This window comes from Scyliorhinus canicula, chromosome 9, assembly GCF_902713615.1.
Source record: "Scyliorhinus canicula chromosome 9, sScyCan1.1, whole genome shotgun sequence".
Lineage (NCBI taxonomy): Eukaryota > Metazoa > Chordata > Chondrichthyes > Carcharhiniformes > Scyliorhinidae > Scyliorhinus > Scyliorhinus canicula.
The window spans coordinates 114,165,152-114,183,510 of NC_052154.1; the positions used below are offsets into that span (position 1 = coordinate 114,165,152).

The window sequence follows — 18,359 nt, forward strand, 5'->3', positions numbered from 1 at the left end:
CTTAGAGCGTCAAGGGGTTGAAAAGGGAGAGTGCAGGGGGGGGGGGGGGGGGGCGGGGAGGGGTGTATGGAGCATTGATCTGTGGCTCTACATATTGGACCCATTGGAAAGTATTGGAGGTATCATGGACATCTTGGTGGAATTCGACTGGTTCTCTGGGTATAAGTTAACCATGGGGAAGAGTGAGGTCTTTCAGATCCAGGCGAGGGGGCAGGAGAGGAGATCCAGGAGAGTGGGCAATATGGTAGCACAGTGGTTGGCACAGTTGCTGCACAGCTCCAGGGTCCCAGGTTCGATTCCCGGCTTGGGTCACTGTCTATGCGGAGTCTGCACGTTCTCCTCGTGTCTGCGTGGGTTTCCTCCGGGTGCTCTGGCTTCCTTCCACAGTCCAAAGATGTGCAGGTTAGGTGGATTGGCAATGATAAATTCCACTCGTGTCCAAAGAAATGTTGGGTGGGGTTACTGGGTTATGGGGTTGCGTGGATGGAGTGGGCGGACTTAAGTGGGGTGCTCTTTTCAATGGCCGGTGCAGACTCGATGGGCTGAATGGCCTCCTTCTACACTGTAAATAAAGTAGTGTGGGCGGGTTTCAGGTATCTGGGCATCCAGGTGGCGCGGGGATTGGAGCAATTACATAAATTGAATTTGGCACGGTTGGTGGAGCAGATGAAGGGGGATTTTAAGAGATAGGACGTGCACCCGCTGTCATTGGCGGATGGGTGCAGTCCGTGAAGATGACGGTAGTCCTGAGGTTTTTATTCGTGTTCCAGAACCTTCAGATTTTTATTTAGGACCATCAATACATTGATCTTGGGTTTGTGTGGACGGGGAAAGTCCCTCAGGTGGAGAAGGTGCCGTTGGAGTGGGGATGTGGGGGGGGGGGGGGGGGGGGGGGGGGGGGGGGCTTAATGAACTATTACTGGGCAGCAAGTATAGCCATGGTAAGGAAGTGGGTTGTGGTCGAGGGGTCGCTATGGGAGGGGATGGAGGCAGCCTCGTGTGGAGGGCACCAGTTTTGGGAGCACTGTTGGCGGTGCCTCTGCCGTTCTCGCCGGCCAGGCACTCCGCAAGTCCGGTATTGGTGACAGCCCTGAGGGTGTGGGTTCAATGGCGGCAGCACCTGAGGCTGGAGGGGGTCTCGGTTTGGGCTCCGATTTGTGGGAATCGCAGGTCTGTTCCGGGGAGGCTGATGTGGGGTTCCGGAGTGGCGGACTGTCGTGTTAAGCACAGTAAGTTAACACGGGCTGCAACTGGATGCAGCTTTACCTGAGAGATAATCCACACCTTGAAGATGGTTCAGTGTGTTTTATTGAACCTGTCACACAGTTATCTCAATCCTCTGTGAGTTCGGCTCTGCTAACCTAGTGTGATTAATCTGTCTGACTGAACCAGACTAGCTCTTAGCCATGTGCTGTAGGAGTTATATGATATGTACACCCTGACTCACACTGTAGATGTCACCAGTGGAAAGAGTGTGAGTGCTCGTGCCTTTTATAGTGGGAAAACCGCCCCCAAGTGTTCTGCCTGCTGATTGGTTATGTCCTGTTCTCTGTATTCATTAGATGCCTATTTGTTTCTCATTATGTGCATGTCTGCATATCATGACAGCGACGGGCGGGGATGGAGCAGTTTGGAGACCTGTTCGGGGAGGGGGGGCTGATTTTCAAGCTCAGAGGGGCTGGTAGAGGAGTATGATTTTCCCAGCGGGAATGGGTTCTGGTACCTACAGGTGAAAATGAAATGAAATGAAAATCGCTTATTGTCACGAGTAGGCTTTAAATGAAGTTACTGTGAAAAGCCCCTAGTCGCCACATCCCGGCGCCTGTTCGGGGAGGCTGTTACGGGTTCAGTGCTACGTGAGGAAACTGGTGTTGTCCTTTTCTGACCTGCCACGCCCGCAGTTGGAGGACAAGGTGGTGTCGAAAGCAGGGGTTGGTGAGGGCAGTGTGCCTGAGATTTATTTATTTATTTATAAAACTTTTTAAAAAAATTTCGAGTACCCAATCAATTTTTTCCAATGAAGGGGCAATTTAGCATGGCCAATCCACCTACCCTGCACATCTTTGGGTTGTGGGGGTGAAACCCACGCAAACACGGGGAGAATGTGCAAACTCTACACGGACAGTGACCCAGAGCCGGGATCGAACCTGGGACCTCGGCGCCATGAGGCTGCAGTGCTATCCACTGCGCCACAGTGCTGCCGTGCCTGAGATTTATAAAGAATTAATGGACTGGGAGGGCACCCCAATAGGAAAGGTTAAGTGGAAGTGGGAGGAAGAGCTGGGAAGGGTGAAATGAAAATCGCTTATTGTCACAAGTAGGCTTCAAACAAAGTTACTGTGAAAAGCCCCTAGTCGCCACATTCCGGCACCTGTTCGGGGAGGCTGGAACGGGAATTGAACTGTGCTGCTGGCCTGCCTTGGTCGCTTTCAAGCCAGTGATTTAGCCCTGTTGCTAACCAGCCCCTGGATGCTGGAGGCTGGGTTATGGGAAAAGACTCTGGGAAGGGTGAATGCATCCTCCTCATGTGCTAGGCTTAGCCTTATTCAATTTAAAGTACTTCACAGGACGCATATGACGGTGGCCAGAATGAGCAGGTTTTGAGTGGTGGAGGATAGGTGTGCGTGGTGCATGGGGGGGGGGGGGGGGGGGGGCGAACCATGTCCCATGTTTTGGGGGGGGGGGACAGTTAAAAAGGAAACAGAGTGGGTGGAGGGTAACAGCATGGAGGGTGGGGTGTTGGTTACTTATTTATTATGAAATTTCCCGTTTGTTCTCTTCTTGGTTTTGGCTGTGTTTGATGTATAAATATATAAATGCCTTAATAAAACATTTTTTAAAAAGGTATGTTAGTGAAACAATTATTTTAAAATGGTTAATCTTTGATTTATTTGGCATCTACATTAATGATATATATATAATAGTACAGAATAAGGACTATAACTTGAACGTGAGCAAGACATTCCCCAAATGTAAACCATGGCTTAGTGCATTTATCGAATAGGGAGTTAATAATGCTGGAAAATCAGTTTGGATGTATTTTACTGCTGAGATTGCCATCTCTGTCATATGGCCTGTTGTTTTTTTGTGTGGAAATTTCAGTCAATGATCTGATTTTAAAGTGATGTCTCTTTGCCCTGTACACCCCTACCAGCAGAAAATGGTTCTTTCCATCTATCATATCAATTGCTTTCAAAATACGAAAGACATGATCTAACCTTTGGAGCCTGGTAACATTGTGGTGAATCTGCACTGCACCCCTTCCAAGACCAATATATCCTTTCTGAGGTGTGGGTCCAAGATTCTACACAGTGCTCCAGATGTAGTCTAACCAAGGATTTGTATAAAAACTTCCTCTGGTTTATATTCTATTCCTCTAGCTATAAGGTTAACATTCCATGAGCCATTTGATTATTTTTTGTGCCTATAACTACTACAATTAGTAGTCTGTGTACATGTATTTTTAAATCTCTTTGGACCCCTACTGTTCCTAGCTTGCCACTATTTAAAACAAAACTTAATTCTGTATTTTCTAGTCCAAAATGGATGATCTCACATTTACCATCGCTCACAGCTTTGCCCACTCACTTTAATCTATCAATGTCTTTTTGTGATTTTATGCTCTTATCGACATTACTTTACATCTCTGATCTTTGTGTCATCAGCAAACTTGGATTTCATGGGTGGGATTCTCTATCCCGCCGGCTCTGTTTTCCAGCGCGGCGGACCGCCACCAGCAGCGGGATTCTCCGTTCCTGCAGCCGGCCAATGGGGCTTCCCATTGTGGCCACCCCATGCCGATGGGAAACCCGTAGGCGTGTGTGCCCTGCCGGTGAAGCGGAGGATCCCGCCGATGGAGAATCCCGTAGCACTAAGTTGCTGGAAGTGTACACTGATATGCATGAGCAGAGTATCTTGACCAGAGTGAATAAGATAAACAGTGATTTTTAAAAATTCAATGCTACTGGCTAGGCCAACATTTATTGCCCATCCCTAAGTGTGAGATCAAGGAATAGAAAAGGAAGCAGGGAAAGGTGGGTGAATTAGAGTGGGGGAAATAATGGGGTTACGGGAATAGAGTTGGGGGAGTGGGCCTGAGTCTTTAAGAGGGTCGGTGCAGACTCGATGGGCCGAATAGTCTCCTTCTGCAATGTAGGAGTTCTATTCTAATGCCAGCTCAGGTATAGAAAGGGAAATAAAGAGAGGAGGTGAAAGATTGGTTTAAGAGAAAGAAAATTGGGACAGCAGGAAAATAATTTAACAATCAGATCATTCTGTATCTGAAAGAATGAGACATCAGGCTTATAATTGCTTACTTTTGGTGTCAGAGACGTTGATTGACTAACACATTGTTAAAAGGCATTGACGTTATTAATTGGTGGCTTAATTTTCCATGGCATGCTTAATGGACAATGAATATGCAATTGCTGTAGCATCTTTGAAATCATAAGGATATTAAAGGGAGATCAACTGCTAACGCAAAGTTAACGATGGAATTGCAGGATCCATCCAGCAAATTGTGGTGATTCACATCTCACGGGTATCTCTTCCTTGCTGCGGATTGCTGACTCATTTGTCATTAATAATGGTGTGTATCGTTCAAACACTGTTATCTTTCTCAGCAAATTCTGGCCCACTAACTCTGTTTCTCTCTCCACAGGTGCTGCCTAATGTGCTGGTGTTTTTATTTCAGATTTCCAACATCCGCAGTATTTTGCTTCTGTTTCCAATAACAGTCCAGTCTAACCCACAGAATAATTAAAGCTGCCAGAGTTTACAGGGTTGTCTGAAAGTACTGCATTTAATAGCTCTGCTTTCTGTGTAAAAATAGAAATATATAAACTTTTTTTAAAAATGTGACGCTTTTAGACTTAAAGACCATTTCAGTTATCAAAATATACACATCTATTTTTATACTAACAGCTGCTGAGACAGCTTCTGAACATTTAAAGTATTAATTGTTGTGGGTCAGAATGACGGAACTCCATGAAGTTTCTTAACTCTTCATTTTACTTCAAGACACATTATTCTGTTCTCATCTTTCCTGTTTTTTTTTCCTTGTGACATTCCCCCACCCCCCGCTCACCCCCCAGGAATGTACTTGAGTTTACCTGAGCGAACAAGGTGGTCTTCACCTGAGCAGCCACTGGGGGGCATGTGAGAGCTTCCCCATGGAGACTCCCCAACTGATTCTTCACCAGTCCTCTTTACATCAGGAGGATTCTGCCTGACCCAATCCCCAAGCAGCTATGTGATGTCTGCTACAATAGCTACTTGGCACATGTGGCTGACTGGAAGGTCAGATGTGGCTAATTGCGCGCCTGATTAGTAAATATAAAAATTAATAACAGACACTGTCATTGGGTATGTGACATCATGACACTCAGCATTTGCACACGATGGTGGTAGGTTAAAGTTCATTCAGGATGTCAGAGTTGCCGTGGCAACATGCACTTTTACACACATGTTGCAGTTTCAAGCTATGGATAGTGATGGTAGAGGCTCCAATTTCTTTCCGTTACATGGCTGGCCCGGAATCTCTCCCACCCTTACCTCCTGCTGTTGGTGCATGTTGGAAGGATTAGGTTGATACACAATCTAATTGTCCGCATTATGAAAGCGCCTTCACATTCCGGAGTGGACTTGAACCCGGAGTTTCAGAGGCGGGGACACTATCCATTCTGCCACAAGACCTCTGTCATTTGCATCTGTATTTTGTTTGTGTGTGTGTGTGAATGTTGGTACAATGGTGAGACAGCATGCAGAGTGTGTGTTTCTTGATCTTTGTGTGTGCTTATTACTGGATGCTGGCAGACGTTTCTTAAATGAATATGCACTGGTGAAGAACATTTACCTGTACTGTGACAAGCATTTTCTATTAGAAATGCATGCATGTGGTCTTCCGGTTGTGGCTATGCGGAGCTAAGCCGCACGTTCAGCAGCTCCCGCTTTAATAGGACTTGTGGGCTCTTTTAAGGGCCCCAAATGGTGCTGATTCGACGATTCCCGGTGGGTAAAGGGGTCTGGAGCTATACCCCCCGGGATTTATGGTGCGGACTCGAAGTGGGGCGAGGAGATAAACGGCAGCAGCTCCCCTGGGAAAGCGGGGGAAGGTGGACAAAATGACGGCCGGTGGAGCCCCTGAGGAGTGGAGGCAGTGGGCTGAGGAGCAGCAGGCGGCCCTTCTGCGCTATTTCACGGAGCTGAAAGGGGAGTTGTTGGAATCCCTGATGGTGACGACGAGTAAGCTGCTGGAGCTCCAGACAATTCGGGGTGCAGCGATACTTGAGCTGCAGCAGCAGGCCTCTGAGCGCGAGGATGAGGTCTCGGCCCTCGTGGGGAAGGTGGAGATGCACGAGGCACTTCATAAAAAGTGGCAAGATCGTTTCGAGGAGATGGAGTTTCGATCAAGGAGGAAGAACTTGCGGATCCTGGGCCTCGCGGAAGGGTTGGAGGGGTCGGACCTGCCGGCCTATGTGGCCGTGATGCTGAACTCCCTGGTGGGGGCAGGATCCTTCCATCTGCCCCTGGAGCTGGAGGGGGCCCACAGAGTACTGGCCAGGCGGCCTAAGGCGAATTAACCCCCGCGGGCGGTGCTGGTGCGGTTCCATCGGTTCAGTGATCGGGAGTGTGTGCTGCGATGAGCCAAGAAGATGAGGAGCAGCAAGTGGGACAATTCGGCAGTGCGCGTCTACCAGGACTGGAGTGCGGAGGTGGCTAAGCGGAGGGCCGGGTTCAACCGGACGAAGGCGGTGCTCCACAGCAGGCAGGTGAAATTCGGCATGTTGCCGCCTGCGCGCTTGTGGGTCACCTACAAGGACGGCATCACTATTTTGAGTCCCCGGAGGAGGCGTGGGCCTTTGTGGAGGCTGAAAAGTTGGACTCGAACTAGGGATTGGGGGCTGTGGGGGTTTTTTGTATCACTGTTTATGCTGTTGCTGGTTATTCTGTTTGGTTTTTTTTTTCTCCCGCTTTCAGATGATGTTGGTTATGGTTTTGTGTTTTAAGGGGGGTGTTGGGGTCTGTGGTTGATCTGTTTTTGTTTGTATGGGGTTGGTGGATGGGTTGGGACTGCTATTTGGGAGCTACGCTGAGGGGGTGGGGTGGGGCAGTGGGAAAGCGCGGGCTTTCCTCTGGTTTCCCGCGCTGCAGGGCGAGGGGGGTGGAGCTGGAGGCAAGGGGCGTGGATATCAGTTCCGTTTTCCCACGCTGAAGCGGTGCCAAGGAGCTGCTGCAGGGGGGGAGGGATGACCCCATATCGGCAGGGGTCGGAGTTAGGGCGGGAGCTGCCGGGGCCAGCAGAAGTCAGCTGGCTCATGGGAATACTATGGAGGGAGCGTCGCGGCTAGGAGGGGTCCTAGCTGGGGGGGGGGATACCGGGTTGCTGCTGGATTGGCCAGGGAGGAGCTGGTGTGGGTCGGGGGGGTCGGGGTGAGGTTCTATCGCCGTGGGAAACGGGCCGAGTGGAGGGTGCTGGCCAGGGGTGAGCAGTCAATGGGCTATGGCTAGTCGACGGGGGAGGGGGGCGGGGTGCCCCCTGATCCGGCTGATCACGCGGAACGTGAGGGGGTTGAATGGGCCGGTTAAACGGGCCCGGGTGTTTCGCATCTGAAGGGGCTGAAGGCGGACGTGGCCATGCTCCAGGAGACCCACCTGAAGGTGGCGGACCAGGTCCATCTGAGGAAGGGGTGGGTGGGGCAGGTTTTCCATTCAGGGCTCGACGCGAAGAACCGGGGGGTGGCGATCCTGGTGGGGAAGAGGGTGGCGTTTGAGGCGTCTGAGGTGGTGGCTGATAGTGGCGGCAGATATGTGATGGTGAGCGGTAAGCTGCAGGGGGAGAGGGTGGTGTTGGTAAATGTGTATGCCCCAAATTGGGATGATGCTGGTTTTATGAGGCGTATGTTTGGCCGCATCCCTGACCTGGAGGTGGGGGGCCTGATCATGGTGGGGGGACTTCAATACGGTGCTGGATCCCCTACTGGATCGTTCTAGTTCAAGGACAGGCAGGAGGCCAGCGGCGGCCAAGGTATTGAGGGGGTTTATGGACCAGATGGGCGGAGTGGATCCCTGGAGGTTCGGGAGCCCGAGGGCTCGGGAGTACTCCTTTTTCTCCCATGTGCACAGGGTTTATTCCCGTATTGATTTCTTTGTCCTGAGTAGGGGGCTGGTCCCGAGGGTGGAGGAGGCCGAATATTCGGCTATAGCGATTTCGGACCATGCTCCGCATTGGGTGGATCTGGAGATGGGGGAGGTGCGGGACCAGCGCCCGCTTTGGCATCTGGACGTGGGGTTGTTGGCTGAGGAGGAGGTGTGTAGGAGGGTTCGGGGATGTATCGGGAGGTACCTCTAGGTCAATGATACTGGGGAGATCCAGGTGGGGATGGTGTGGGAGGCTCTGAAGGCAGTAATTAGGGGGGAGCCGATCTCCATCCGAGCCCATAGGGAGAGGGGGGAGAGGGGAGAGGGAGAGACTGGTGGGGGAGCTGTTGAGTGTGGATAGGAGGTACGTGGAGGCCCCGGAGGAGGGATTGCTGGGGGAGCGGCGTAGCTTGCAGGCCAAGTTTGATTTATTGACCACCAGAAAGGCGGAGACACAGTGGAGGAAGGCACAGGGAGCGGTCTATGAGTATGGAGAGAAGGCGAGCAGGATGCTGGCGCATTAGCTTCGCAAGCGGGACACGGCTAGGGAGATTGGTGGAGTGAAGGATAGGGGTGGGAATGTGGTGCGGCAGGGGGCAGAGGTCAATGGGGTCTTTGGGGACTTCTACAGGGAACTGTACCGGTCGGAGCCGCCGGTGGTGCGGGGGGGGGGGGGGGGGGGGGGAATGGAGACCTTTTTGGACAGGCTGCAATTTCCAAAGGTGCAGGAGGAGCAGGTGGAGGGACTGGGGGCGCCGATCGAGTTGGAGGAGCTGGTCAGTGGGATTGGCCACATGCAGTCGGGGAAGGCGCCAGGACCGGATGGGTTCCCGGTTGAATTTTATAAGAAATACGCGGACCTGTTGGGCCCCCTGTTGGTTTGGACCTTTAATGAGGCATGGGAGGGTGGTGTTCTGCCCACGACGATGTCTCGGGCACTGATCTCCCTGATCCAGAAGCGTGATAAGGACCCCTTGCAGTGCGGATCATACAGGCCGATTTCACTGCTGAATGTAGACGCCAAGTTGCTGGCGAAGATCTTGGCCACTAGAATAGAGGACTGTGTGCCGGGGGTGATACATGAAGATCAGACGGGTTTTGTGAAGGGGAGGCAGTTGAACACTAACGTGCAGAGGCTGCTAAATGTGATAATGTTGCCGGCGGCAGAAGGAGAGGCGGAGATTGTGGTGGCATTGGATGCGGAGAAGGCCTTTGACAGGGTTGAGTGGGGGTACTTGTGGGAGGTATTAGAGAGGTTCGGGTTTGGGGAGGAGTTTATTAAATGGGTGAGGTTGCTGTACGAGACCCCGATGGCGAGTGTAGTGACAAACGGGAGGAGGTCCGAGTACTTCAGGCTCTACCGTGGGACGAGGCAGGGGTGCCCCCTGTCCCCCTTGCTTTTTGCGTTGGCAATTGAGCCTCTGGCCATGGCGCTCAGGGAGTCGGGGCGGTGGGGGGGTCTGGTGCGGGGTGGGGAGGAGCACCGAGTGTCGCTTTATGCAGATGACTTGTTGCTGTATGTAGCAGACCTGGTGGAGGGAATGCCAGAGGTGATGGAGATTCTTGCTGAGTTTGGGAGTTTCTCGGGCTACAAGTTGAACCTAGGCAAGAGTGAGCTGTTTGTTGTACACCCGGGAGATCAGGAGGAGGGGATTGGTAGGCTCCCGCTAAAAAGGGCAGTGAGGAGTTTTAGCAACCTGGGGGTTCAGGTGGCTAGGAGTTGGAAGACTAAGTTTTAATTTTACTAGGTTGGTGGAGCAGATGGAGGAGGAGTTTAAGAGGTGGGACGTGCTGCCGCTGTTGTTGGCGGGTAGAGTACAGTCCGTGAAAATGACGGTGCTCCCGAGGTTTTTGTTTTTGTTTCAGTGCCTCCCCATTTTCATTCCGAGGGCCTTTTTTAGGAGGGTGAACAGCAGCATCACGGGATTTGTTTGGGCGCACGGGACTCCGAGGGTGAGGAGGGTCTTTTTGGAGTGGGGCAGGGATAGAGGGGGGCTGGCGCTGCCCAACCTCTCTGGGTACTATTGGGCGGCTAACATCTCGATGGTACGTAAGTGGGTAATGGGTGGGGAGGGGGCAGCATGGAAACGGATGGAGATGGCATCATGTGGAGGCACGAGCCTGAAGGCACTGGTAACGGCTCCGTTGCCGCTCCCTCCAACGAGGTACACTACGAGCCTGGTGGTGGCGGCTACCCTCAAGATTTGGGGGCAGTGGAGGCGGCACAGGAGGGAAGTGGGGGCTCGGTGGAGGCCCCGCTGCGGGGGAACCACCGGTTTGTCCCAGGGAACATTGATGGCGGGTTCCTGGGGTGGCACAGGGCGGGCATAAGGAAGTTGGGAGACCTGTTCATTGACGGGAGGTTTGCGAGCCTGGGTGAGTTGGAGGAGGAGTTTGAGCTCCCCCTAGGGAATATGTTCAGGTACCTTCAGGTTAAGGCGTTTGCTAGGCGGCAGGTGGAGGGGTTCCCTTTGCTGCCCCCGCGGGGGGTAAGAGATAGGGTGCTCTCGGGGGTGTGGGTCGGGAATGGGAAGGTGTCTGACATCTACCAGGTGATGCAGGAGGTGGAGGAGGCGTCGGTAGAGGAGCTGAAGGCTAAGTGGGAAGTGGAGCTGGGGGAGCAGATTGAGGAGGGGACATGGGCGGATGCCCGGAGAGGGTGAACTCCTCCTCTTCATGTGCGAGGCTTGGCCTCATCCAATTCAAGGTACTGCACAGGGCTCATATGTCCGGGACGAGGATGAGCAGGTTTTTTGGGGGTGAGGACAGGTGCATCAGGTGTTCGGGGAGCCCAGCGAACCATGCCCATATGTTCTGGGCATGCCCGGCACTGGAGGAGTTCTGGAAGGGGGTAGCAAGGACGGTGTCGAGGGTGGTAGGATCCAGGGTCAAACCAGGCTGGGGACTCGCGATATTTGGGATTGGGGTGGAGCCGGGAGTGCAGGAAGCGAAAGAGGCCGGTGTTTTGGCCTTTGCGTCCCTAGTAGCCCAGCGGAGGATCTTGTTGCAATGGAAAGATGCGAGACCCCCAAGCGTGGCGACCTGGATCAATGACATGGCGGGATTCATTAAGCTGGAGAAGGTCAAATTCGCCCTGAGGGGGTCGGTACAAGGGTTCTTTAGGAGGTGGCAGCCTTTCCTCGACTTTCTGGCTCAACGATAAGGAACTAGGTCAGCAGCAGCAGCAACGGGGGGGGGGGGGGGGGTGGGGGGTTCAGGGGGGTATTGTATATGTTAATTTAATTATTGTTAATTTATTTTGTTGTTTATTGGGTTTGGGGGGGGGGGTCCGTTATATGCGTTGTTACGGGTGCCGGGGGTGTTTATTATTGTTATTATTATTGTTCTGTTGTTATACATTTTTCGAAAAATTTCAATAAAAATTATTTTTTTTAAAAATACATGCATATGGCCAAAATGGTGTCAGAGGAGTTAACACCTGTGTGCCTGGCTAATGATTTCTATTGTATAAGACTGGCTTGGCTACACTACGGAGATATTAAACCCTGGAGTTTGGGATGATTTTGAACTTTCCCCTTGTTGCTCCTCAGTAGCACTGACTGGAGACACTGTAAGGTAATACACCATCAGGCACATCAAAGTGCAATTTGATCTCTGTAGACAACTCAAACACTACTGCACCTTTTGTAACGATCATTTTGAAATGTCTGTGATGTTTCTTTTACTGTATTGAAGCACCTCAGATGATAGAGAACATGAATATTATTGCACTTGTGTGATGGGCATTTTGAAAAGTTTGTAATATTCTTTCAGATATTTTACAAATAAAGTGTATTTTTTGCAACAACAAAATAAATCACCGTCATGTGTTACCGAAGTACTCTCAAAGCATATGGTAAATCTGCCGAGGGCAATCCTATATGTTTTGAAGCTGATGTTGCTGCTGCTGAGAGTTCTCAAGGGGTTAATTTTGGAGAGGGGGAGTGACGCGATGTCTTGGGGAAAGTGGTGTGAGGAGTGTGTGAACTGGATAGTGACAGAGTGAGTCCGTATGGAGTTCACACAAGGAGAGATCGAGACAGAGAGAGGTCGCCAAGAGACAGGAGCGTGGATATCGAGTCCAGAATCTGCAGCTGCCGAGCAGTCTGTGCTGAACTGACACATTAAAGACAGACAACCAGAAAGCTCGCAGAGAGGCAGAGATCGCCCTCACATTCTGGTAGAAGGAGCCTGATACTGATCAGCGGGCATTGGCAGCGATCAAACAGCCCTTTTAGCTCTCTGAAGGCAGGGGAAGCTCCAACCAGCCCCCGGAAGAGACAGTGAGCAGAGTTTAAAGAGCTCAGGCTCCCGAGAGTCAATTGCCCCCGAGCTGCAACATCTGGGAGATCCGAGCGATTGATTCTCCCGCTGGAGTTTCCCCCCACCTCCTGTTCCTCAGTCACTATGGATATCCTGGATAACTTTGGAGCTGAGAAACTCTTCGCAGCTTCGAGCCTTGTGGATTTGGAAGATTTGAACGAAGCCGATTTTCTCAGCAATGTGGTATGTTGTTAGGGAGCTGCCAGTTCACCAGAGCACTTCTCCTTGCCTGGTCACTGTTCTGCTTCACTCTGTCTCCGTCTCTACAAATATCGTACTTTTTGTCCACTTCATCTTCCAAGTCATGTGCACATATACATACTGAAACACACAGCAGTGTGCACAGACTCAGAAACACACAGGCACACACAGATACATGCAAACACACACAATATGTAGACAAACAGAAGCGTATAGGAATAAACAGAAAGACACAGACATTACAGAAACACATAGGCACATACAGATGCAGAGACACAGAAATCAACAGAAAGAGGCACACAGACATAGACAGAGAGCACATGCACAAACACTCATATTGACACGCAGAAACACAGACACACGGAAGCACATAGATACAGGCCACAAAAGGAAATATGCATATAAACACAGACACAAATAGACACAGATGCAGACAAAGATATTCACAAACAGACATACAGATACAAACTTGCACAGCATCTTCATACATAGTGAGTGACTGCCCAGAATCACTCACACTCCACACACTAACTCATGCAACAGAAAAATACTTCCCCACACAAATACACACACAGGTGTGCCCAGACATAGATATCCTCACAGACACACAAACTCACACCGACACAGTCACTCACTAAATCATTCATACAACACAATAAGACTTTTGCACGCAAATTCACATCCACATTCACTCTCACAGGCACATTCTCTGTGGTTCACAATTAAATCATACCGTGACAAAGTAAAATGCCAAATGGTTGCTGATAATATTTGTATTATGGCCTTATGGATAAAAATGAATATTTGTATTATCTTCAACTATAATCAATGTACCTGGGTTGATGCAGATCATAGTGGGTTTAATTGTCTGCTTTGAAGGGAAACCAGCTGTACTATAATGTACCCGCCTGCAGGATATTCAACTCAGTCTGGGGGGGGGGGGGGGGGATTGTGCTGTATTAAGATAAAGAACATAGCTCAGAAAACAGAGCTCATTGAACATAGCCTGTAGAATAAATACAAAGCTGGAATTCCAATTACAACAGACATGTTGCAATTTAGAATGGTACGTTAAGAATTATAGCACTGAACACCTACATTTGGAATATATATTGAGAAAAGGTTAATGAACACATGTTTAACTAAAGGAAACTGTGTGAACATGCTGGTGGATTGGAGCCTGGCCCCAGTGGAGCAAAAGAGGACAGCTCAGCCCCATTAGAATGAGAGAGGGACAGCGCAGGTCTATTAGAGTGTGTAGAGGCAGTTCAGTTCCACTCCAGTGAGTGGGCACAGTCCAGTAGCAGTAGAGTGAGTGAGGGACAGTTCTGTCCCATTAGAGTGGACGAGGCACAATTCATTTGTTCTCATTTCGTCTATGGGGCAGTTTGGTGTCAATTGCATTTAAAACACATGCACATGTGGAGCTATACCATATAGCCTATACTATTCTACATAGCATAACTTTACTATATATTGTAATATAGTTTATTAAGGATAAGACATATGAAAAATCCATACAAATTCAGTACTGTACTCTATAATACTTTGCACTGAATTAATAAATATCCATAGTTTGTAATATTGTACATTAAAAACAAGACATGACAAATCCAGACAAATTCAATATTGTATGATATAATACGTTGAACTGAATTAAAACATGTTCATAGTTTGCTATATAAGCTGCACTATATGCCTAATAGTTTGCACCTTGAAATACATCAATACAGTTCCCATCTCGGTGCATCTATTGTAGTATTATTGATATAATGTGGCTGTTTCTAGTTTTATCTCTACTCTTTCTTCAGTAATCTATAGAACTCACACTGAACACCTACATTTGGAATATATATTGAGAAAAGGTTAATGAACACATGTTTAACTAAAGGAAACTGTGTGAACATGCTGGTGGATTGGAGCCTGGCCCCAGTGGAGCAAAAGAGGACAGCTCAGCCCCATTAGAATGAGAGAGGGACAGCGCAGGTCTATTATAGTGTGTAGAGGCAGTTCATAGAACATAGAACATAGAACAGTACAGCACAGAACAGGCCCTTCGGCCCTCGATGTTGTGCCGAGCAATGATCACCCTACTCAAACCCACGTATCCACCCTATACCCGTAACCCAACAACCCCCCCCCCCCTTAACCTTACTTTTTAGGACACTACGGGCAATTTAGCATGGCTAATCCACCTAACCCGCACACCTTTGGACTGTGGGAGTAAACCGGAGCACCCGGAGGAAACCCACGCACACACGGGGAGGACGTGACAGTTCCACTCCAGTGAGTGGGCACAGTCCAGTAGCAGTAGAGTGAGTGAGGGACAGTTCAGTCCCATTAGAGTGGACGAGGCACAATTCATTTGTTCTCATTTCGTCTATGGGGCAGTTTGGGCAGTATGGGGCAGGTGGCAACGCAGGTCGATAGAGTGGTCAAGAAGGCATACAGCATGCTTGCCTTCATCGGACGGGGTATTGAGTACAAGAGTCGGCAGGTCATGTTACAGTTGTATCGGACTTTGGTTAGGCCACATTTGGAATACTGCATGCAGTTCTGGTCGCCACATTACCAGAAGGATGTGGATGCTTTAGAGAGGGTGCAGAGGAGGTTCACCAGGATGTTGCCTGGTATGGAGGGCGATAGCTATGAAGAAAGGTTGAGTAGATTAGGATTGTTTTCATTGGAAAGACGGAGGTTGAGGGGAGACCTGATTGAGGTCTACAAAATTATGAGAGGTATGGACAGGGTGGATAGCAACAAGCTTTTTCCAAGAGTGGGGGCGTCAATTACAAGGGGTCACGATTTCAAGGTGAGAGGGGAAAAGTTTAAGGGAGATATGCGTGGACAGTTTTTTACGCAGAGGGTGGTGGGTGCCTGGAATGCTTTGCCAGTGGAGGTGGTAGAGGCGGGCACGATAGCATCATTTAAGATGCATCTGGACAGATATATGAACGGGTGAGGAACAGAGAGAAGTAGACCTTGGAAAATAGGCAACAGGTTTAGATAAAGGATCTGGATCAGCGCAGGCTGGGAGGGCCGAACGGCCTGTTCCTGTGCTGTAATTTTCTTTGTTCACACAGGCAACAGTAGTAGATAGAATAGATGTTATACTCATGATGGATGTCTTATCGATCGTTAGATCTGACAGTTCTGCAGAACTGTCCCCAAATTCTCATATCCCTTTTCCTCCCATGTTAACAGTCACAAAAGAACTTTGCTTGTTCTCTCTTCCAGCTATGTCCTCATTTGTTTGTTCCTGAATGTATTTCCTTGCTTCTTCTTAAGTGTTTTCCAGTTCTGTTCCTGGTTTATGTTTTGTGTGCTCCCATTTTCTTCCCATTTTGTTCCTTTGGTTTCCCTGAGTTTGTAGTCAGGGAAACACTAACTCTTCTTTTTCCCTGATTTGCTTTCACTGCATGCTGGCCCACTTCCTGGTTTATTCTTGGTGTGCTTCGAGTTTATTCTTGGGAATGTTCCTACTTTGGTTCTGGTTGGTTTGTTTACAGGCTCCTGTGTTGTGTCCCAGGTTGTTTAACTCAATAGCACCCTCTCCTCTGAGTGAGTAGGCTGTGATTACATGTCCCCCTAGTTCAGAGACTTGAGTGCATAATCTAGGCTTCCACTTCAGTTTAGTACTGAGAGTTGCTGAGGATGAGGTATTAAACCAAGGATCTGTCTGTCCTCTCAAGGTGGATGTATATGATCATGTGCCACCTTTCAAAACAAAATCAGGGAAATTCTGTGTCTGGATCAATATTTATCCCTGAATCAACACAAAACCAGGTCTCGCGTTCGTTTATCTCATTGTCATGACTATGCACAAATTAGTTGGTACATTCGCTCATATTGCAAACTGACTACACGGTAAAAGTAATTCAGCTATAAAACATTTGGCAATTCCAGAATTAGTTATCTAAATTATTTCTTTATTTATCATATACTTCTGTTGTGTTCTCAGTTTTGTCATGTTGTGCACTTGTCTTATTTCCCAGTTGCACATTCTTGTTTTGTTTCCCAGTTTATTCATAACTGGTTCCTCGTTTGTGCTGTGTCCTGGCTTTTCTTTGATGTGTATCCTGGTGTGTGTTCCTGGTGTGTGTCCCTAGTTAGTTCATGTTTGATCCTGGATTGTTCCTTGTTACATCCTGGTTCGTTCCTGGCATGTGTTCCTGATTATTTCCTGGTTTGTTCCTGGTTTTCATTGGTTTGTTCCTGGTCTGTTCCAGATCTGTTCCTGGTTTGTTCTTGGTATGTGTTCCTGGTGTATCCTGTTTTTCCGGGTGTATTCCTGGTCTGTTCCTGGTGTGTTTTCTTGGTCTGTTCCAGTTTTTTTCCTGGTCTATTCCTGGTTTGTTCCTGGTCTGCTCTTGGTTTGTTCCAAGTCTGTTCCTGGTTTGTTCCTGGTGTGTGTTCCTGGTCTGTTCCTAGTGTGTTCCTGGATTGTTCCTGGTTTGTGTTCCTGGTCCATTCCTGGTCTATTACTAGTGTGTTCCTGTTTTTTTTCCTGGTTTGTTCCTGGTCTGTTCCCGGTTTGTTCCTGGTGTGTGGTCCTGGTCTGGTCTGGCTCTGTTACTAGTGTGTTCCTGGTTTGTTCCTGCTCTGTTCCTGGTATGTTCCAGTGTGTTCCTGATTTGTTTCTGGTCTGTTCCTGCTTTGTTCCTGGTTTGATCCTGGTCTGTTCCTGGTCTGTTTCCGGTTTGTTCCTGGTGTGGGTTCCTGGTTTGTTCCTGGTCTGTTCCTGGTGTGTCCCTGGTTTGTACCTGGTCTGTTCTGCTTTGTACCTGGTGTGTTCCTGGTTTGTACCTGGTCTGTTCCTTGTTTGTACCTGATCTGTTCCTGGTGTGTTTTCCTGGTTGACCTGGTTTGTTCCTGGTCTGTTTCTGGTTTGTTCCTGGTGTGGGTTCCTGGTCTATTCCTGCTTTGTACCTGGTGTGTTCCTGGTCTGTTCCTGATTTGTACCTGGTCTGTTCCTGGTGTGTTTTCCTGGTTGACCTTGTCTGTTTCTGGTTTGTTCCTGGTGTGGGTTCCTAGTTTGTTCCTGGTCTGTTCCTGGTTGACCTGGTTTGTTCCTGGTATGCTTCTGGTTTGTTCCTGGTGTGGGTTCCTGGTTTGTTCCTGATCTGATCCTGGCTTGCTCCTTGAGTCTGTTCCTGGTTTGTTCCTGATCCGATCCTGGTTTGCTCCTTGAGTCTGTTCCTGGTTTACTCCTGGTGTGTTTTCTTGGTCTGTTCCTGGTTTGTTCCTTGAGTCTGTTCCTGGTTTACTCCTGGTGTGTTTTCTTGGTCTGTTCCTGGTTTGTTCCTTGAGTCTGTTCCTGGTTTACTCATGGTGTGTTTTCTTGGTCTGTTCCTGGTTTGTTCCTGGTCTGTTTCTGTTGTGTTTTCCTGGGTGTTCCTGGTTAGTTCCTGGTCTGTTTCTGTTGTGTTTTCCTGGGTGTTCCTGGTTAGTTCCTGGTATGTGTTTCAGGTCTGTTCTGGCCTGTTCCTGGTTTGTTCCTGTTCTTTTTCCAGTTGTGTTTTCGTGGTTTGTTCCTGGTGTTTCCTGATGTATGTTCCTGGTCTGTTCATGGTTTGTTCCTCATTTTTCCTGGTGTGTGTTCCTACTCTGTTTCTGGTCTGTTCCTGCTTTGTCCTGGTTTGTTCCTGGTCTGTTCCTGGTCTGTTTCTGGTTTGTTCCTGGTGTGTGTTCCTGGT

General features: G+C 49.2%; 1 protein-coding gene across 1 annotated transcript in view; it reads left to right on the forward strand.

Moving 5' to 3' along the window:
* The first annotated feature begins 12,107 nt into the window (after window positions 1-12,107).
* The window catches only part of creb3l1 (cAMP responsive element binding protein 3-like 1), a 204,975-nt gene continuing 198,723 nt past the window's right edge, over window positions 12,108-18,359 (forward strand). The window contains exon 1 of the mRNA XM_038807429.1: window positions 12,108-12,645. Coding sequence (XP_038663357.1) covers window positions 12,547-12,645 — 99 coding nt within the window. The 5' untranslated portion in view covers window positions 12,108-12,546. The remainder of the gene's footprint in view (window positions 12,646-18,359) is intronic.